Source organism: Leptonychotes weddellii, chromosome 11, assembly GCF_054177405.1.
Source record: "Leptonychotes weddellii isolate Sample4059 chromosome 11, ASM5417740v2, whole genome shotgun sequence".
NCBI lineage: Eukaryota > Metazoa > Chordata > Mammalia > Carnivora > Phocidae > Leptonychotes > Leptonychotes weddellii.
The window spans coordinates 33,192,497-33,215,595 of NC_138379.1; the positions used below are offsets into that span (position 1 = coordinate 33,192,497).

At 40.2% G+C, this 23,099-nt stretch overlaps 1 protein-coding gene across 1 annotated transcript in view; it reads right to left on the reverse strand.

Moving 5' to 3' along the window:
* Window positions 1–12,677: 12,677 nt before the first annotated feature.
* Window positions 12,678–23,099, reverse strand: part of PRMT3 (protein arginine methyltransferase 3) — a 139,571-nt gene continuing 129,149 nt past the window's right edge. The window contains exons 16-17 of the mRNA XM_006737621.3: window positions 20,721–20,856; window positions 12,678–12,801 (exon numbers count right to left, since the gene is read on the reverse strand). Coding sequence (XP_006737684.1) covers window positions 20,747–20,856 — 110 coding nt within the window. The 3' untranslated portion in view covers window positions 12,678–12,801; window positions 20,721–20,746. The remainder of the gene's footprint in view (window positions 12,802–20,720; window positions 20,857–23,099) is intronic.

The following is a 23,099-nucleotide window of genomic DNA, read 5'->3' on the forward strand; positions in this document are numbered from 1 at the left end:
GATGCAGACATCAGCACTAGTAAAATGCACGGGGCCCTTTATCTTTCAAGTACACCAGAGATCTTGGCTATAGTCTAAAATGGGTTTCAGATATCTATGAGATAAACAGATGAGTTCAGTTTCCTAATCCTGAAAAGGCTGTTGTTTAGGGGAAAAGACAAGGTTGGGGAGGGGGTAGGGTATCTACCAGGCTCTTGGTCCCCAGCCTGGTCCCAGGGACTTGTGTCTGAGCCCTATAGAGGGCAAGCAGAAGGGCAAGCTGGAGGAGCCGTTTGCAGGACGGACACAAGCAGCCTGCCAAAGGGGTAGGTGACAAGAGATGGTTAGAGGGCATGTCCTCCTTCCCGTGAGCTCTCGTACTGCCCTGTAGGCTTCCCTGAGGGAATGCTCTGGGAATGCAATGCTGCCTTCATTCTTCAGGGCTGCAGGTCTGGGAACACCAGAACACAGTGCTTTGAGGAGGAATGCATCCTCACCAGGCGCAGGCAGGATCTGAAGGGACAATAGAGTACCTTCAGCGGCTCCTCAGGCAGTGATGATCAGTGAGGGTTCCAGAGAAAAGAACACATGGGAAAGACTCATGGAAACAGGGGAGCTGGCCTTGAGGATTCCCAGAAATACTGTGGGAGGAGGAAGGTGCTGGATTAGGGGACTGAGCCTGAGGTCCTGTGCTGGAGACCAACAGGTAACAGTTGAGATACCTCTGTCCCGTTAGGTCTTAGCCTGGGCTCCCTGAAGGCAGAGCCTGAGATAAAGGCCTGCATGGAGTTTATTTGGGAATATGATCCCAAGGAGCAGGAGGGATGGAGGAGGGGAAGTGAAACATACACTATGAGGATGTGTTGTGGAGTCGGCCACCCCGTGATGCGTGGGAGCTTCTGGGAATCTAATGGCATGCATCTCAGGACTGTGCCCAGGGGTGAAAGAGGGAAGCGTATGTCCACTGGCTCAGTACCCCCTTGGTCACAGTGGCCCGAGGGTGTTAATTGCCCAGCACTTCCAGCAAGTTCTCAGGCGTCTCACCCAGGGTGTCAGAAAAGGCCTGGGGCATGAGAGGTGGCCCAAAGGGAGGGACTGACAGGTGTCCCTGCTCAAAGCAGGCTGAAGTCTGTGTTGAACTGATCACTACACGGTGGCTGGAGTCCAAAGTGGGCTGGCGGGATCTGGAGGAGTAGACAAGAAGTGCCCAAAACAGGCACCCATGAGCCGGTGAGGCCTCAGAAACCCAAGTTACAGAAGTTTCCAGAAACAAGCAAGAATAATGATATGTTGTTATTGTTATTAATAAATAATAGCTAATATTAACTGGACACAAATCACATGCTAAATCCTTATGGATACATCATTGCACATAACCTCATAACAACCCTTTGTGGTATGTGCTATTATTGATCTCTACCATGCAGATGAGGAAACTGAGGCAGCACATCACTTCCTCAAGGTCATACAGCCTGTAGGTGGTAGAGCCACGCCGCCTCCCCATAAGTGAGGGGACAGGCAGCCTGGCTCTGGGGAGTGGCATGCATCTCCCCAAGCCCTTTGACTCTCTGGTCCCCAGTGCCAACTGTAATGGACTTTTCTCTCAGTCAGGGGCCTCTCTGTATGAGATTGTTCAAAGTCATGGTGGGTGCATCAGGGAATGCTTTAGAGTCCTCTTCCTTGGGATCTGAAACGCCGGGCTCAAGGCCTGGCTCTGTCACTCAGCTCCGGGGTGGGGGAGTTCATTACACACCACATTCCCTGCTTGTGCGGCATCTCCTCAGCTTTACAATGAAGTGATTAGACTGCTGAGCCTGTGAGATCACTTTTGGCTCTACAGCTCACTGACGTTAAAGATAATTCACGTAAGTGGGACCAAGATAGTTGAAGATGGGAATAAAGACCCTCTTAAACAAGATACAGAAAGCAAAGCCCTTAAAAGGAAAAGGATGATGAATTTGACTATTCCCAAATGAAACTTTTCCATCCTAGAAGAGACATCGATAGACAAAGCTAAAATGAAAACACATGGGGGAAAGTGTTCGCGAAACATACAGAGACAAAAGAGTCCCATTTAGATTACATAAGGAATGTCTCAAATCAATAAGAGAAAGGATCATGAACTAGGTGATTCACAGCTAAGAAAATTGAATGGACAGTAGAAATATGAAAATATGCTCAAATTTACTAGTAATGAGGGAAATGAAGATTAAAACATGAATGAAATACTATTTTTTCACCCACCAGCGTGGTGGCACCGAAACGTCTGATATTACCAATTATTGGCACACGTATAAGGAAGCAGTGTCCCCTGTGAGCGGGAGTAGGGGGTCAGTCTGGCAATATCTGTTAAAACGTAAAACACTCAAATACTGGGCCTCTGTGGTTCTTTCTCCATATGTGCCTTCAAGAAGCACCCACACCTGCCTATGGGAAGGCATGTCCAAGAATGTTCCCTCCAGCATTGCCTGTAGGCACTGAAAAAAACAGAACAAAATAGCAGCAAAACTGGCAGGGGAGGAAGCAGCTTGTCTATAAAGGAACTTCGTTAGTTCTATCTTACGCAGTAATATGCAAAAAATAAGAAAAGCATGGTTGGAATTCTATGCTGACATGGAAAAATCCATAGGACATACCAATGAATGGGAAAAAAAAAGGTAAGTTGTGGAACGACGAGGAGCATGATAGCTTCCCGGGAAACCAGAATCAATTGTTCCCATAGAAACAGCATAGAAGAGAGTCTGGAAACAAACACGAAACCGGCACCAGAAATCAGTTCTGGGGAAAGGAAGAGAAGAACGAGTGCTGAGAAGGCCTTATCTCTACTGCTTTGGTTTGTTTAGACGGGGATATATTCATGCATTTCTTGTGAGGTGTTGTTGCAAAGTATGAAAATCAGTGGTTGATGGCTGATAGCTTTCCCTTTTCCCAGCCTCCAAGGAACAGGATTCCCATGCCGGAAATTATAGGGTCATCCCACCAACCCACTCCCCGGCCAGCTCAGCCACCTCCCTCCCCGCCGCCGCCCCCCCACCCCCATCTGGCTCTGCACCCACAGCGTCTCGGGAGGCCAGGCACTCCTCTTCCCCTTCAAAGACTCCATTAGCGTTGTTTACGGTGCTCTGACATTTGTTCGCCCAGAGCTAACTGCAGGGCAAGGCTACGATTATAGTGGCGTTTTTTTGTTTTTTCATTTTTCAATAAAGAGAAAGGTGAACATGTACTGTTAACATTCAACCTGGTGTAAAAACATTTCAACCAAAAGACTTTGGAAATTGATTTTTGTGGTGCGCAACCTGGAGAACATTTGTTAGAAGTTGATCGTGTTTAGTTCTGTTAGTTGGCAAGAGGTGCTGTGTGTGTTCATTTACAGCAGGTCCCACATCAGCAGCCCTGGCATCACCTCGCAGGCCCCAGCCCAGACTCACTGCATCAGACTTGGTGGGTAAGGCCCAGCAGTGCGTCTATGAGCAAGCCCTCCCTGTGATTCAGGTGCACACTCAAGTTTAAGAACCTCTGATTTACGTGACCAAACATAAACTGCCTCTTAGGAAGCTGATCACACATCTGCAAAGTGACAACCTGAACTAAATGGTTTAAATTTCTCTTTATCCCTCAGATCTCAGCTGAATCATCACTTTCTCAGGAAACAGTTCCCAGTTCTTTGTTTTCATGAGCCCATGTACCTCTTCTCTCTGCATTGATCACAGGATGCATTTTACATGTATGTGTGTGATCATCTGATTGAGATTTGTCCCCCACCACCGCCTCACACCATAATGCGCTTGAGTATACTACAGTGCCAGGCACACGATAGGTATTTGTGCATGAATGAATGAACATACCCTTCACAGACAGCCTTCATTGCCACAGACTTTTCAACACATTTTTCACAAATCAGCAATGAAGCTTTCTTCATCAAGATCATCACTATTTTTCCAGATTTGAGACCTTGGCGACCTTCTAATCTTGTCACATTCATTCATCTGCAGGTGCCAACCAGTTGCCAAGTCCTGTGGATTCTTCCACTGGAATGTCTCCCTGCTTTAAATATTGTGTTCATTCAAATTGTAGCTTGCAACTATTAGTATCTGTTGAGCATTTTCTGTTTTCCAAAGTATTTTACTTATATTAAAATATTAGCAACCACTGATTGGGGGCTCATGTGCCAGGCACCAAAGTGATTCCCATGACTATGAAGGAGGTGTTTATTAATTATTCTACATTTTCATGGAAGGATAAAGCCAAGGTTAGAAGGGCCTAGGTAACTGCTGCACAATCAGTCAGCTCCTAAGTGCTGATCGGTTTGGACCTCTGATTGTGGCTAATTCTGTGACCTACCCTCTGTGCTATAATGCCCTCCACCTATCCTTTATCCACAGCCCCTCAAGCTGTAAGAGCTCGGGTGTTTGGATTCCATACCTAGTGCCTCCTTGTCACCCCTCCATGCCGTTCCTTCACTCAAAGCCACACAATGAGAATAAGCATGCATACTGGAAGGAATATGGGCTCTGGAGACAGACCTGGGTTCAAATCCAAGCTATGTGATCCAGAGCAAGTTATTCATCCTCCCTGAACCTGTTTCTTTTTCTGTAAAATGAGGAAAGTTGAAATTATGACCCCATAGGGTTGCTATAAGGACTACATGAGATCATTCACTTATCCACATACAAAGAGGGAGCACTAATCAATGCTAACTATTATGTCTATTTCTAGTTCTCAATACATCACACCTGAACTCTGTCCACCTTTCAAGGCTGCATGTAATCTGGGCTCCTCTTTTCCTAACTGCATTTCTCTTTATTCTAGAAAGACTTGTCTTTTTTGTTCTCTCAGTATAGATCACAATCATTGCTGTTGCCATGTTTCCAATTCTAAAAAACATGGGTGCTCTTTGAAAAATAAAAGCAATATACGAAACTACAGAGAAAAGAAAAGAAAATCCCTCATTCCCACCCTCTAGAAATAACCAAAACATCTGTTCTTGTATCTGTGTGTGTGTAACTGTACCTAGATAGGTGGTGTTCTGAAATCTGATTTCTTTCACTTTACAGTATTGAGTAGACATCTTTCCATGCCAGTAAGTACAGATCATACCATCGCCGAAAACAAATGCATAGTGTGGTATCACATACATGTGCTACCGACGGACTGTATTGGTGAGCAACTGCTGCTTAACAAATCACCCTTCAGTTGTAGTGACTTATACAATAAGTAATCCAGAGCAAGTTTATATAAAATTATAATTTATATAATTTTACATGTTCCATATAAATTCCACATATAGATGCAGATGGATATATATGTTATATAAGTATCACATGTCTGCAGGCTGGGTGGAGTTTGGTGGACTTAGGCTGGCCTCAGCTGGGTAGTTCAGGTTCAATTTATAGCTGCTCTGTCTGTAGGGGCAAGGGTGGCCCTCCTCCATATGTCTCTCATCCTCCTTCTGGAGCCAAGAATCTGTCCACATACCATTCAAAGCACACCACATAGTCAAGTCCAAAGTCAAGGAATGGGGAAATAGGCCTTGGTTATGATGAAGACATGTGAGTGCAGACTGGGGTGAAGAATTGAGACCAATAATTTAATCTATCACATAATCAGTTTTGTTTCCCGTTTTTTTATACTTATGAGCCATTTTGAGCCTCTTTGAACACATACTTCTGTTTCCTTGCCCAATTTTATCTTCTTGCGATAAATTTCTAAAGTCAAATTGCTGTGTCAAAGCACGTATGCATTTCAAATATTGATTTATATTTAATAGTATTCCAAAAAGATTCTATACTCCCTAATAATAGTGTCAGAGAATGCTGTTTTCCTCATATTCTTGCCATTACTAGGTTTTATCAATTAGAAAAAAAAAAATCTTTGCCCTAATATAAGAAATATGTTGTCTTAAGTTTATTACATTTCTTTGATTATTATTAGTGAGGTTAGAAATATTTTTACGTCTGTTGGTCTTTTATGTGTTTTTTTTTGAGTGACCTCTTCATGCCCTTTGCCTATACTCACTTTTTTTCAAATAAAATCAGATTTCCACAAAACTAAGGTGAAGTCACAACTCGTTTCCCTTAACCCAGCTCTTGTGGGATTCTGTGTGCGGTCACCTCACCACCATCCCTTTTACTCAGGCAGAATGCAGTTCGCAAAGTTGGCAAGAAGGCAAAGCAGTGGACGGGTTCATGCCCTTCAGGTGCCAGGGAGAAGCCATGGATGCAGGAGAGCTAGGAAGGCCAGGCCCTGGAGCCAGGCTTCTGTGAAAGGTGACAATTCCTGCTCCTGATGATGCTGACTCAGAAGGAAGAGGCCTGCTATAAAGTCACCATTATCTTCTTGATGGCAAGAGAAAATTCCTCTCTAATCAATGTCCTGGGCTATCTAAATAGTTTCTAATTAAGGGCATTTTTATTTAAATCTAAAATCTAAAATCACAGTCCGAGTGGGCAGGTTCTGGGAAGAAAATGACAAATCCTAAATCCTTCTAGTGTGGCTACAAATGCTTTGAACTTAGGAAAGAACGTCAAGCGACCCTTGCCTTCTTCCATACTGCTTGCTGGGAAACCTGAGAGTCGGGAGACGGAGGATTGGACTAGAGGCCGAGTGGTGTAACAAGGGTAATCCCGGCGTATACTTAGGGAGCACTTCTCAGGGGCCGGGCATTGCTCTAAGCACTTTACGTATATGCTAACTCATTTAATCCTCACCATGACCATAGGAAATAGGAATTACCATTATTCCTATGTTGTAGCTGAGGAAGTTTCTATTTGCTCAAAGACCCACAACGAGGAAATGGTGGAGCCGGGACTCAACCTCAGGTGGTCTGGCTCCAGAGCTGGTGCTTTAATCGCTTTGCTAGGATTTCCCCAGATGCACAGCATGTCCCAAAATGGACTCGAAGGAGCACCCATCCCGCAAGATGCTGAATGCTATTACATGCTGAGCAGGAAGCCCTATGTGGAGCTTGATCTCAGGACCCTGAGATTGTGACCTGAGCTCAAGGCGGATGCTTAACCAACTGAGCCACCCAGGCGCCCCTGGTCTTCTACTTCTTAAGACTGTTGTGAAGGTTACATAAACCAGACTGGAGTAAAGCAGTGGTTCCCACATCCGGTCGGAATCATCACAGGTTCCTGATGCTATTCAAGACCTACAGCATGAGAATCTCCGTGGATGGTACCCAGGGATCTGCAGTTTCAATAAAGCTCCCCAGGACATGCAGACCTGCATTTGGGGACAAGTGGTAAAAGCTACCAGTAGAGAAGATTTCTGAACCAACAAGCTATGAAAAGTCATGTATCTCTTCCAACTCCAGCCTAAGTAGCAAGCACAGAATCAAGATCTCTCTTTCTAAAGTATGACTTGTTATGGGGCTGAGGCAGAGAAAGGGGCCTTCCCTCCCCAGAGCTATATCACGTCTATAATCCTCTATAGGTAGCTTGACCAGGATAGGACCATTTCTCTAGACCATCCGAAGGATGTGGAAATAACTCAGTTTTGAAATTGTACTTCCTAATGCTCTTTACTATCATGAGCTTTTACCTGTCTTGCATCCAAATCTGGACAGGAAGGCTAAGACACCAGGACTACTGCAGGCCACGCAAATCCTCTTGTTCATCATTCACAGCTGAACATGGCCAACAGCAAAATCAGATATACCACATCAGCCGCTTGGTCGGACATCCTAGACCCTGTTCCTTCTCTCTCTCCAGCCCCATCCTGACTATCAGAGGGGGTCAGATTTACTACCTAAATATTTTATTTTTACTATATATATTATTATACTATATAAAAATGTTTTATACTATATATATGTATATTTTACTATATATATTACCTATATATACTTGGTTATAAAATCAGATTACAAGAGAAGAGATCATAATAATAGTAAAACAAGATTCCCTTGCTCCAGTCCTCTGGAGCAATTGCTTCCAAGAACCAACATTTTAAAATTTATTAAATAATTTAAAATTTTTCTTGTGGTCAATTTTACATTCCTAAATAATGTAATTATATCTCTATATTTTGATGCATCCATTTTAGACATCATCTGTTCCTTTTCTCTATGATAGAGGAGGATTTTGCTTAACTTCTACTGCCATAACCTTCCCAGTGTCTATTACTCTTATTTCCATCATTAGTTACTTTAAACATTTCACACATACACTTTTATTGCTTATTCCACGGACACTAGATTGTTTCAAGTTCTTACTGTACCCCACCCAGACCCCTCCCAGCTACTGTCTTTCCACATTATCAAGGCTAAATAGATTTCTTTGAGATGCAGTCTGCCCAGCCATGGCAGAGATTTTGAGATTGACTACTGTCATCTTCAAAGCTCAGCATATTCAGGATTGCCATTAAATATTGGTCACATAAAATGACAGCGGAGAACATAATTCTGAATTCCCTCAGCTATCCTTTGTCTATTTAAAGAAAAGATAGGCTTTTTTTTTTTTTTTGCCCTGGATCACAGGAGTTATCTCATTAAATCAAGTACCATAGAACCGCATGAGGAGCCAGAGCAGATGAAGGTGTAAGAGGAATAAATCCTATTAGGGTCCCAGCAGGAGAGTCATTGGAGACGCACAGTCATGAAAGAAAGACCTGGGGCTCCACTCATGTTCCTGTGGTCTCAGGTCCAGTTTCAAAGAGGGAAAAATATACGCTGCTTGCTTTCCGAAAACATCTCAAAGCCACTTCTTAAACCATACAAAAGCTTTTGTTCTTTCCAAACCTTTAGGATAGAAATGGGGTTAAAAACACCACTTTAAAAGAAATCCTTGCTGTCACTATTGCTATAAAACTATATCTGTAGGATTAAAAAAAATTTTTTTTTAAGATTTTTTATTTATTTGACAGAGAGCGAGCGAGAGAGCGAACACAAGCAGGGGGAGTGGGAGAGGGAGAAGCAGGCTTCCCACCGAGCAGGGAGCCTGATGCGGGGCTTGATCCCAGGACTCTGGGATCATGACCTGAGCCAAAGGCAGATGCTTAACGACTGAGCCACCCAGGCGCCCCAATATATCTATACGGTTTAACAAAGTTTTCTGATCAAGATTTCTCATTAGCTAAACTATTCCTAATTATTGATATTATCAGTTTATGTAGCTGTGTGTTGAAGAGATTTTTACTCATAATTTTTCCTTGTTTCCCTATTAATAAATGAAACCATATTAAAATGTTTTAGAAATAATATATTTGAGGGGCACCTGGGTGGCTCAGTTAAGCATCCGACTCCTGATTTAGGCTCAGGTTGTGACCTCAGGGTTGTGAGATCTGGCCCTGCCTGCCTTGGCTCCCCGCTCAGCAGGGAGTCTGCTTGAGAGTCTCTCTCTCTCCCACTCCCTTTTCCCTGCATTCTCTCTCTCTCTAAAACAATAAATAAATCTTTAAAAAAAGAAATAATATATTTGATCTTTTTAAGGAAGTTTAAACTATATCCATGCAGTTTTCACACAGCAGAATTAGCCTTTGCCAATTTTAAAACACACCAAATTATCTACTTTTTGAAAAGGATCAACATGCAAGTAAGTTAAAAACCATTTAAATGTGTGTGAGTGGGAGATATAGGCTTCCAGTTATGGAATGAGCAAGTCACGGGAGTAAAAGGCACAGCATGAGGAATAGGATATGTTGTAATCGTGATATATCAGGACAGAGGGCAGCTACACTTGTGAGCATAGCATAATGTGTAAACTTGTGGAATCACTCTGTCGTACACCTGAAGCTAGTGTAACATTGTGTGTCAACTGTACTATACTAAAAAACCAAAAATCATTCCTAGTTTGTTGGTTCAGAAATCTTCTCTACTGGTAGCTTTAACCACTTGTCCCCAAATGCAGGTCTGCACGTTCTGGGGAGCTTTAATGAAAAAGCATATTCAGGGTTTTACTGAACCATTTGATGGTCTTAGGCTTTGAAGTTTTGTTTTTTGGGTTTTTTTGTTTTTTTTTTGAGGGGAGTGGAGAGTTTAATCTAAGTCAGTGGTTCTCAAACTTTCTTGGTTTTAGGACCCCTTTACTTCTTAAAAATTAAGAGCCCCAAAAAGCTTTTGTTCATGTGGGTTACATCTATTGATATTTTACCATATTAGAAATTAAAACTGAGAAACATTTGTATTTGCTTATTAATTCACTGAATAAGCCCACATGTTAATAAAATTAACATATTTTTATGGAAATAACTATATTTTCAAAACAAAAAATATTTAGTAAGAAGTGATATTGTTCAGCATTTTTATAAATCACTTTATTCTCTGGTTTACCAGAGTACAGCTGGATTCTCATAGCTGCTTCTGCATTTAGTCCATTAAGATACATTGTTTTGGTTGAGGTATATGAAGAAAATATGGACTCATATAGATCATCTTCTTCAGTACCCAACCCAAACTTGACAAGCAGTTTCTTAAAACTACTTTTAAGTAAAAAAAAACCTTTAAGAAAGGTCAATTGCAATGTGGAATCTAAAATTTTATATTGTTTCATTAAAATCCAAGGTTTATCTTGTCCTTAGAATGAATATTTGTAATCTTATGCATTTTGGGTGGCGGAGAATATTAGTTCACTGCATTATGCAGATCTTTCAAATGTTGACACATTTCATTATATAGTCAAAAATCAAGGATGTTATTATTACTTCTGATCAGGTTCAGGACATGCTACCCCCAAAATATGGCATCTTGGCACAACGAATATTTCAGGCTTAAGGAATTTGGAAAATGGCACGTGCAGGAAGGGTTCTTCCTCCCTTCCTCCCTCCCTTCTATTTTGTTAGCTCTGCTTGTGATTTGTTGCTTCTCAGTAAATAGGTGTACCCACAGTGTTCAACAGTGGTCATTAGAATGAACATATATTTGACCGTTCTCAAGATTTCTTCCACCTTCTGAAAAAACTCTCGGACTTCCCCTGTAGCAGGTCATAAAACCCTCATGTGAGAGGGGCTCTCCTGTCCTGGGAGGAGAGGAGTATCTCCAAAAATGAAGGAACCCAGAGAGGACAGGCCTCAGACGAAGAGGCCTTGCTGTTTCCCCCAGTTTACTACATTTAGCTTACCTTTGTCCTATCACATCTTCCCACAACTTTCCATTCTACATCAAACCTAATATAAAACCTTCAGGTTTAATTGTTTCCTTGGGTCTTCATTTACTTCCTTGTGAAGGCTTCTGTGTTATGTAAAACTTATAGAGGCATACATCAGAGATATTGTGGGTTTGGTTCCAGACCACCACAATAAAGCCAATGTCACAATAAAGCCAGTCAACTGAATTTCTTGTTTTTTTTGTGTGTGTAAAAGTTATGTTTGCACTGTACTGTAGTCTAGTAAGTATGTGATAGCATTATGTTTGAAAACAATGTACATTATTTATTTTTTTAAATTTATTTATTTGACAGAGAGAGGCAGCAAGAGAGGGAATACAAGCAGGGGGAGTAGAAGAGGGAGAAGCAGGCCTCCCGCGGAGCAGGGAGCCCGATGCGGGGCTCGATCCCAGGACCCTGGGACCATGACCTGAGCCAAAGGCAGATGCTTAACAACTGAGCCACCCAGCGGCCCCAAAACAATGTACATAAAGATACTTTATTCCTAAAAAATATTAACCATCATCTGAGCTTTCAGTGAGTCGTAAACTTTTTTTTTTTTGAAGATTTTTTATTTTTATTTTTTGACAGAGAGAGACACAGCGAGAGAGGGAACACAAGCAGGGGGAGTGGGAGAGGGAGGAGACCCCCCGTGGAGCAGGGAGCCCGATGCGGGGCTCGATCCCAGAGCCCTGGGATCATGACCTGAGCCGAAGGCAGATGCTTAACAACTGAGCCACCCAGGCGCCCCGAGTCGCAATCTTTTTGCTGGAGGGTCTTGCCATGATGTTGATGGCTGCTGACTCATCGGGGTGGTGCTGCTGAAGGTTGGGGTGGCTGTGGCAATTTCTTAAATAAGACAACAATGAAGTTTGCTGCATTGATTGACTCGTATACAAATGATTTCTCTGTAGCATGTGATGCTATGTGATAGCATTTTATCTACAGTAGAACTTCTTTCAAAACGGAAGTCAGTCCTCTCAAACTCTGTCACTGCTCTATCAGTTAAGTTTATGTAATATTCTAAATCATCTGTTGTCATTTCAACAGTCTTTACCAGGACCAGATTCTATCTCAAGAAACCATTTCTGTGCTCAGCAGAAGAAGGAAGTCCTTCACCCTTAAAGTTTTATTATGAGATTTCAGAAAGTCACATCTTCTGGCTCCACTTCTAATTTTGTTCTCCTGCTATTTCCCCTACATCTGCATTTACTTCCTCCGCTGAAGTCTTGGACCCCTCAAAATCAAACGTGAGTGTTGGAATTCAGCTTCTTCCAAACTCCTGTTCATGTTGATATTTTGACCTCTTCCCATGAATCACAAATGTTCTTAATGGCATCTAGAATGGTGAATCCTTTCCAGAAGGTTTTCAGTTTACTTTGCCCAGACCCATCAGAGGAATCACTGTCGCAGCTCTAGCCTTACAAAATGCGTTTCTTAAAAAAACCTTGAATGTCGAAATTACTCCTTGACCTATGGGCAGCAAAATGGATGTGGTGTTAGCAGGCATGAAAACATCAATCTCGTTGTCCATCTCCATCAGAGTTCTTGGGTGACTAGGTGCACTGTCAATGAGCAGTAATATTTTTGAAAGGAAGCTTTTTTTTCTGAGCAGCACATCTCAACAGTGGGCTTAAAATATGCAGTAAACCATGTTGTAAACAGATGTCTTGTCATCTAGGGTGTGTTGTTCCATTTATAGAGCACAGGCAGAGTAGATTTAGCATAATTCTTCGGGTACCTAGGATTTTCGGAATGGTAAAAGAACCTTAGCTTTAACTGAAAGTCACTAGCTGCATTAGCCCCTAATAAGAGAGTCAACCTATCCTCTGAAACTTTGAAGCCTGGCACCGACTTCTCTCTGGCTATGAAAGTCCTAGATGGCACCTTCTTCCAGTAGAAGCCTGTTTGTCTGCACTGAAAATGTTTCGTGCAGCCACCTTATTATTTTAGCTAGATCCCCTGGATAACTTGCTGCAGCTTCTACATCAGCACTCACTTGCACTTTTCTGTTATGGAGACTTTCTTTCCTTAAACCTCATGAACCAACTTCTGCTGGCTTCAGGCTTTTCTTCTGCAGCTTCCTCACCTCTCTCAGCCTTCACAGAACTGAAGAGTTAGGGCCTTCCTCTGCATTAGGCTTTGGCTAAAGGCAAAGTTGTAGCTGGTTGAAGCTTCTATCCAGACCACTAAAAACTTCCTATCAGCAATAAGGCTGTTTCACTTTCTTACAGTTTGTGTGTACATGGGAGTGGCACTTTTAATTTCCTTCAAGAACTTTTCCTTTGCATTTACAACTTGGCTAACTGGTGCAAGAGGCCTAGCTTTCCGCCTGTCTCTGCCTTTGACGGACCTTCCTCACTAAGCTTAAACATTTCTAGCTTTTGATTTAAAGTGAGAGACATGTGACTTTTCCTTTCATTTCAACACTTAGAGGCTACTGTAGGGTTATTAATTTGCCTCATTTCAATATTGTTGTTTTCAGGGAATAGCGGAGGCCCAAGGAGAGGGAGAGAGATGGGAATGACTAGTCCATAGAGCAGTCAGAACAATCAGAACATTTATCAATTTAAGTTCACTGTCTCATATGGGTGCAGTTTGTGGTGCCCCAAAACAATTACAACAGTAACATCAAAGATCACGGACTACAAATCATTATAACAAATATAGTAACAATGAAAAAATCTGAAATATTGTGGGAATTACCGAAATTACAGAGACAAGAAGTGAGCAAATGCTGTTAGAAAAAATGGCACTAATAGTGGTTGCCTTCACAAACCTTCCATTTGCAAAAAATCTGCAAAGCACGATAAAGCGAAGTGCAATGATACATACTGGTGTTAAATAAATTTGTATGCTTTTCTCTTGTTAGTCTGTCTTTTGTTACAGAGGTCATAGTTGAGAACTTAAGAGTAGAGCAAAAAGTTGTTTTTCTTCCCCTACGCCACTAATCTTTAAGTCTTTAAGGATTGGGAAGCCCTCAAGCTCATAGATACAGGTTTTCAAAAATTGCAATTTTAGCTTGAAAACTAGTATTTTATCACTAGCAACAAATTCTACCAGTTGTTTTATTTGAAGTGCTAAGGTCAGTTTTTTTTTTTCTTTTGCAGGACAATGCCTGCCATAGTTTCTCAGTCATTCTTTCAAGTAAAAATAATATTTTATGAAAAAAGTGGCTAGTTTAGGTCACAAATCAATTGCACAAGTGCTTTCCCTGGAGACAAATATTGTATTTCAGCATGCAGCAAAAGTGTTTTATTAGTATCATACAGAATATTAAAAGACATGTATTCAAGGGTAAAGATCTAATAAAATTAATATTTACCATGTCACCAAGGACATTTTAAAGAGAGTATGTGGTAGTGAAGAATAAAATGATTACTTTAGTAATAGTTTGGTGCCTTGATTTGTGTGCTAAAGGGCCAGCACTTTTACCTACAATTGCTTTTGCATCATCAGTATAAATGCCAATACAGTGAAAAAGGCAAACAATGTATCAGTATTATTGCAAGAATAGTTTTGATCTCCTGGACTTTCTGCAAGTTTTATTTTAGAGTCACCAGGGGTCTGCTGGCTACATTTTGAGAACTAACGATTGAGGTGAAAGATGATGCTGGTTTGGACCAGGATAGCAGTGATGGAAGTAGTTAGAACTATTTTGGTTCTGGATATATTTTAAAGGTAGATCCAGTAAAATTTGTTGGCCAGCTTGGATGTGGAGTTGAGGATAAAGGTCAAGGATGACCTTAAGGTTTCTGGCCTGAGCTAATAAAAGAAGAAATTCCATTAAGTGACGTAGAGAAAGATAGCAGGAGCAGGGTTTGGGAAAGATCAGAAATAGTTTTGAAACATGTTAAGTTTCAGATGCCCAGGAGACAGCTAAGTAGACATGTCATGTAGGCGGCTGGATATAGTCTGCAGTGGGAGATAGATGGCTGGAGATACACGCTGAGGAATCATCAACATCTAGGTATTTAAAACAGTAAGACTGGATGAAATCACCAAGGGAGGGAAGATGGGCAGAAAAGAGATCTCAGGACTAAGGTGCCAACATGTAAAGGTTGAAGAGTGAGGAAAAGCCAACAAAGGCAACTGAAGAGTGGTCAAGGAGGAAGGAAGAGAGTGGGGAAAGCCAAGATGAATGTGTGTTGTGTTCTATGTGTTGACACACATAACCATGATGAATCTCAAAAAACACTGTGCTAAAAGAAGGTGGAAATCAAAGAGTACATACTATATGACCCCACTTACATGAAGTTCTAAAACAGGCAAAACAAATTTATCTTGATGGAAATCAGGATAGTGTTTGCCTGGAAAAGGGAGTGGGGATACATGTTGACTGCATAGTAGCACAAGAGAACTTTTTGGTGTGAAAGAAGTGTTCTAAATAGTAACAGGGGTGTTGAGTATATGCATACATTTGCCAAGTCATACTGTACACTTAACATGTGCATTTTATTTTATATAAATTATACCTTAATACAGTTGTTCAAAAAATGGGAAGAGAAGCAGCACAGACCATGAACATGGAAAACTCTGAGTGGTCTCAATGTAAAAGGAAAACTAGAAATGTGGCAATAGCAGAGGGAAAAGTGGAGTTAATTTTTTTTTCATCATAGGAGCACCTGGGTGGCTCAGGTGGTTAAGCGTCCCACTCTTGAATTCAGCTCAGGTCTTGATCTCAGGGTCATGAGTTCAAGCCCTGTGTTGGGCTCCATGTCCAGCATGGAGTCTACTTAAAAAAAAATATATCATAGGTGAAATAATAGCCTATTTGTATGTTAACTGGAGAGAGGTGGAGGGAAAATCTGATGATACAGGGGAAACATGCTGAAGCAATTAACTTTGAACTACTCAGAGAAGGAGATGTGGGACACAGGGAGAGAAGCTGGCTTAGCTAGAAGCAACGGAAGTTCACTTAGTGGGGAGGCAATGCACAGGCATAAAGATCGGCTGGGGCATGTGGTATGGAAACCTGTGGAAGTTCTCAGATTTGTCCTATATTCTCAGTAAAACAGGAAACAAGGACTTCAGCTGAAAGAATGAGAAGGATGTTCTGGAGGTTGGCGGAGAGAAGGTATAAAATAGTCACTGAGGAGTCTGTGAGATAAACAGACCAGGGAAATGACTATTGGACATCTGAGATTAGGAGTCATAAATTTAAGACTAGACCATCAGTATGGTTGAGTGTTTTCCTCCAGCCTCACTGAGCTGCATATGTGCAGTCATGTGTTTGGGTTAGAAGCAGAACTGTGGTTTAGTCAAGAGTACAGAAAAGTGAAGGAGAGGCGAAGAAGTTGCAGCTATATGAAAGGGGGTGTTTATAATGATGGCCTATGGATTTTAAGCCAATCCAAGAGAGAGGTGTAAAAATGAAGAGGTGAAGGATGGAAGACATGTGGTATGAATGAATGGATTTTGGTCTTGGTGGAGTTGAAGGATTGCTGGAATTGGATTACAAAAGAGAGTGTGCTGAAAAGAGGTAGTTAGAATGATACTTAATGTTGAGATTTATACAGGAGTTTGAGTTCTTGTTTGGCCAGTTCTACAGGATGACCATAGGAGGGGCTGAGTTAAGGTTATAGGCAAGATCACTGGATGAGGTCAATGAGACAAAAGGTCAGCGTATAAAAGGATCATTCACATGAAATCTTAAACTCACTGATGAAGCAGGAGCAGTGTGGGGCAGTGGTGGCAGTTAAAACTTTCAAGGAATGGAGATTAATCTGGAGGTGGAGAGTTGATAGGTAAGATGGTTTGTGTTACAGTCTTGATGACAAAAGACAAAGATGGGAGGGGGTAGGAAGGATTTTGGAGAGAATGGTCTATAACTGACAACCAAAAGCCAGGAAGTCACTTACTGCACATCCAAGTGTAGGGAGATAAGTGGTGTGGAAGAGGACAGTCACTATTTAAGAGGCCTTTGGGGGAAGCAATGTCCTCAGGAGGGCAAGGGATTTCAGAGAGAAAAGAGGAGACATACAGAACTGCACAGGGATATGAGACTGGGATGCAGAACAAGGGAGGCTGGGGCTTCATCTTCCTTTACTATTTAAGCTATTGTTATCTTAATTTTAAAAAATTACAATGAACTCAATGATAGACTATTTTTGTATATATTTAGGTATACTCTAGAGCTAAATGCATGCTAACTGTTCCACATTAGCCAAGATGTTAAGGCACTATATGAAAACTGTTTCTTTGGTAGGCTTTTTTTTTTTTTGCACCCAAAACTTTATTGGAAAGGACAAATCAATTGCTAAGACACTTTAAAAGTACTTCGCTTATTCATCATTCTGCTTGGAAAAATTTACCTTTACTTTATAGTAAGGAAACAAACACAAAATCATTAAAAATACATGAGCCTCCAAGGCAACATGGCCTCATCTGATAGCTGGGCAGGGACTTTACATACCTTCCCATGGGGCCTCGTGCATTAATACAACAGGAACACCACATGCTAGGGTGAGAACCAAGCAAGGCAGGCATTGGGAGCCTCAAGGCATGTTGAAAAATGCTGATATAAAGCAATTTCCCCAACTGTCTCTCCTAATGTTGGCAGTTAGTTTTGGGTCCAGAGCCCTTTTAAGACACCCAGAGGTTAGTGAGATTCACAGAAGTGCTTCGTAGTTTAGTCTGTAGCTCGTGGGTAGGGTTCAACCATCTCTAACTTTGAAAAGTTCTGTCTGCACCTCTCTCTGGTCTTATTAAAACTTTCTAAATGAAGTTGATAATCAGCTTCAAAGTTTTGTGCTAATTTCCTTTGCACAGGGCACTGTTAAAATTCCAGACACCAGTCTCAATTATGTAAGTACTTATATATATATATATATTTTACATTAGGGTAAGTCTTGGTTAATCCTCTAAGTCTCATAAATGAAATACATCTAGCTGCTTAGCTTCAAGTCTGTAAAAACTATAGTCTTTGTAATGTGTTCTATTGGGTGTATATTCTCTGCCGTGGCCATTAATGAATCTTGTGAAGAAATATTCTACTTACACTATTCACTATCTCTGCTCCAATAAAGCCTTATCAAAATGAGCAACGGGGTGGATTTGGCCCCAGGCTATAGTTTGCCAACCCACAGTAGGCAATGCTTGACCTCAGCTATCTCACTGACCTTGCCTTTTATCAGATTCAAATTCCGTGACAGTATTGTATATTTAGTATGTTTTTGAGGTATTCTTCACAGAAAAATCTGGATCTCTAGATGTTCTGGATCTATGCTACAGTCAAGCAGCCAAAATGATCACTTCCGGCATGACTGGCAGGAGCTAAGTGATATATGATCCTGTTTTAATCTTTCCTATTCAGAGTTTTTAGCAGTACTGTTAGCACACTCCCTCCACTTGATAGTTGACTGGTGAGATTAGTATGGGCTGAGCTCAAGGCAGTAACTTCACACAATACATTTTAGATATTCCACTTTAAAAAGAGAGAAAGGTAGAATAATGGAAAACACAGGCGGACCAGATTGGTTAATCTAGATTAAGTGGTAAGAAGCAAATAACCCTCTAGGACCAGAATTACTTGCCCTCCCTCTCAAACAGGGATTATTTCAAAGTGAAATGATAGCTCCCTCATTTATTTCACAATGTATTCCTAGCACTTGGGGCTCCTTATTGGACCACTTTGTGCAATGCTGTACACCCTCAAGAGTTGTTTTGTTGAAACAATCCTTCCAGAAAATACTGTTCTAGTAAACAGAGATGACTAGTTGGATGCATCCTACACACTACAAAATAACAATGTTAATTTCACAAACAAAAACAGGAGGAAAAATATTTTCTTAATGGAAATGAAATAAAATCCTTGGGACAGAGTAGTTTGCTATCCATAAATGTGCATCTGTCACAGCATGAAAGGACAGTGTATTTATCATTGTCATGGGCTGTGAAGTTTTAATTTTTTGTAGCAGTTTAATGGCTGAAATTCCAATCGAAGAGCTAATATTTGGATTCTCATGTTCTCTTAAAATGTTTGGTACACACATTAGAATGTTTCAGCCTGGGAAGGCAAACTGAAAAGAACAGAGATCTACCAACTATGGTTCGCCTATTTATAACCAGGAGAAAATCAAAAGAGCCACGGGGTAAAAATCCTAGGCAAATCTAACAAGAGTTTTTAAAAAAAATCATTTTTGAGAAATACTTTTTTAAATAGTAAAAAATATTTGTTATGCACTTACATGAAAGAAAAATAAAGCAAAAAAAAAATTAGACGGTTTTTGGTTACTTTAAAAACCCATTAAATCTTTTCACGGGGGTTCCTGATTTTTATCACTCTACCACACTCAAATTTGTACATGAAGTCACTCCGGACAAAATTTAAAGTACTTTGAGCTATATTATCAGCACCACATATTTCTAGTAATGTTCTAAATCAAAAACAAGTTGGCTGGTTTAACCCAGTGAAAACAGAAATCATGCTTATAGAAAGACTTAAAAGACGATGGCCTGAAATACAGCATTTGAAGGGGTTAATTTTCCCATTGCTAGAAGTCCAGTTCTCTAAGACCAAAAGACAATTTTCAAAATAGTTTTCGCTACATTAAATACTAATTTCTGTTAAAATCTTCCCACCCATTCATGTACTTAAGGGTAGTATTTGATTCCCCAACGAATCTAATGTAGATAGCACATATTCCATGAAAGGGATCCTTGACTGCCTAATGATACCGACCACCTAGCATTTACTGACTGTCTTCTATGTGCCAGGCACTGATTGAAGTAGTTGAAATGTATTAACTCATGAACTGGCACATTCATAAAGGGAGAGAGAGGTTAAGGAACATGACTGAGATCCAACAGCAAGTAAGAGCTGTCACCAGAGCCTGCGCCTAGGCAGTGACTCCGGAGCTCACACTGCTCAACACTACGCTATGCTGCCTTGTGTATGTCTTATTTTGAAAAAGAAGCTGCCTTGTGTATGTCTTATTTTGAAAAAGAACCAGCTGTTTAACTGAAAAAAAGTATATGACCCAGCTGTCCTTAAATCCGTTTTCTTAACGATGATTCCTTTGCTAAGACTTGTTTTAAATGCTTCTGATTTTATAAAAGGCTTTAGTATGTTAAAATACCATTTTATAATGTTAATAGTTGTACATATTTGATTGAATGTTTTCTATTCTGCATTTCAAATTGAGTCAATAACTGTAAATAACACAACTGTAGGTATACTAACAGTTCTTTAATTATATTCTGATATTCTAGCAAATAATACAATTAAAAACTACTCCTCAGAGTAGAAATCTGCAATAAAATGTATAATAGCTTGTGTATAGTTACTAGTTTAATAAAACATTATCCAAATAATCAGTTACTCGTGTTTAAAATTTATAGTAAGAAACATTAAAAACAACAAAAGACTATCTCTGTTTCAAATTTAGGCCTATTTAAATGATTTTCAGTATAGTTAAACTCAATATAATGGTTACATTTAGTAAAACCTTGCTGACCAGACTTCCAAGACTGTGATTATGTAGGTGGTCCACTAGGATCTGTTGTTCCTTTCCTTAGCTGAATTATATCAGATTCCTACCATGTGTCTCTAGTATTGAGGAGACTCATTAGGAAAGGATCCATCATCCATCCACATGCTCACATAAAACCCCCTCTTTCTACCCCCTACCCATAACCCACCCCCATACTAAAACCCACAAGTTAGTTGTGCTTTTGTAGTCTTTTCACTGGAGACCATAAGTTTGAGTTGAATTATTCAATGTGAGGGTCACAATGAGAGAACGTGGATCTTTCTTATTCTTGTGGACTGTGATCTTTCCTTTCAAGGCTTCACCTATAGGAGAAAGGTAAAAGATGTGTTTAAGAATTCAAGGAATACAGAAACAAACTGAGGGTTGCTGGAGTGGAGGGGAGTGGGAAGGATGGGGTGGCTGGGTGATGGACACTGGGGAGGGTAGGTACTATGGTGAGCGCTGTGAATCACAGACCTGTACCCTGAAACAAATAATACATTATTATGTTAATAAAAAAAATAAAAAAAAAAAAGAATTCAAGGAATACAGTCTAGCAGAAAAGTAATAATGTATACCTAGTACTTCTCTTTTATTGTTGTGAGATGTTTCACTCATTTTGGAAAAAATTAATCGATTTAAATTTTAGGGCAATTTTATGTTTAGTTTTTGAACAAAGTAGATCTAAAAAATGAAAAAATTTAAAATTAATTTAAAACATAACTGAATATTTAAAGCATAAATAACAACAATGTATTGGGAGATAATCTATATATAGCACCATTTGGGGAAGTGAAATTTTTACAATAGCTCAAAGGATTGGAGGGGGTAAATGGAAGAAAATTACTGAGTCTTAAACTATAAATGAAATGGTGTACTATTGTTTGATGGTAGTCTGGTAAGCTAAAGAGGCATGCTGGAACTCTAGTGCAACAATTATAAAAACAAACCCAACACATGTAGTTATTTAGCTAAGGGTGGAGATAAAATGAAATAATAAAAGAATATTCAATCAAAAAAAAAAGGTAAGAAGGAAAAAAGGAATAAATGACAGAGGGGATAGAGAAAAACAAATAGCAAATGACAGAATTAAATCTAGTATCACAGATAATAACATTAACTGTAATGTGTTTAATATACTTTGAATATAAAGAAAGGGTCAAAGTAAAATGTAATTCTATATTGATCATAGAGAGTCTGAAATGGCAGTATTAATTTCAGACAAAGATGACTTCAGGAAAAAATACATAACCAGAGACAGACATATTTCAAAATGATCATTCAATTTACAAAGAGACATAATGACTTTTATGTATGATTGTATGACTACAGAGCTTCAAAACACATGATGCAAACTGACAGAACCACAGGAAGACACATATAATCCACAATTATCATTGGGAATTTCACCTCTCCTCTGTCAATAATTGCAATAACAACTAGATAGAAAACCAGAAAGAATATGGAAGACTTAACACACTACTAGATATCCCTCATAAACAAAGATTCAAAAATCCTTTGACTAAAGAGAAAAATACTACTGTCTCATAAAATACAGGAAAAAATCTGACAAAATTAATTTATAACAACTTTCAGCAAGCTAGCAATAGAAGGACTCTTCAAGCTGATAAAAGGAATCTATGAGAAACTCCAGATAACATTTTATTTATTTTTAAGATTTTATCTATTTATTTGACAGAGAAAGAGAGAGCACAGCAGGGGTAGCAGTAGAGGGAGAGGGAGAAGCAGGCTTCCCACTGAGCAGGGAGCCCGATGTGGGGCTCGATCCCAGGATCCTGGGATCATGACCTGAGCCAAAGGCAGACACTTAACGGGCTGAGCCACCCAGGCGCCCGACGTTCTTTTTTTTTTTTTTAAGATTTATTTATTTTAGAGAGAGAAAGTGCATGAGCGCAGGGGGAGGGACAGAGAGAATCTCCAGCAGACTCCACACTGAGTGATGAGCTCGACTCCAGGACCCTGAGATCAAAATCAAGAGTGGGCCACTTAACCGACTGAGCCACACAGGCACCCCACTCCAGATAACATTCTTAATGGCGAAAGACTGAATGTGTTCTTCCTAATATTGGAACTGAGGTTAAGGATGGTCATTCTGACCACCTCTAATTAGTATTGTATTGGATGTACTAGTCAGGGCATGAAGGTGTGGGGGAAGGAATAAAAAAGGATATAGTTTGGGGGCGGAAAAAAAAGAAGCAGAACAGTCTTTATTTGCAGACCACATGGTCTTATACAGAGAAAATCCTAGTATGCAAAAAGAGCTACTAGAACTGTAAGATGGTTTAGCAATCTTAGAATAGAAAATTGCATTTCTATATGTTAGCAATGTAGAATTAGAATTTGAAGTTGAAATAAAAGTCCATGAGCATTTACAACAGCGTCAAAAAAAAGCATATAAAGATTTGTTCCATTTCTTTGAAAAAAGTGGATGGTATTTTGATGGGGATTGCATTGAATGTGTAGATTGCTCTAGGTAGCATTGACATCTTCACAATATTTGTTCTTCCAATCCATGAGCATGGAACGTTTTTCCATTTCTTTGTGT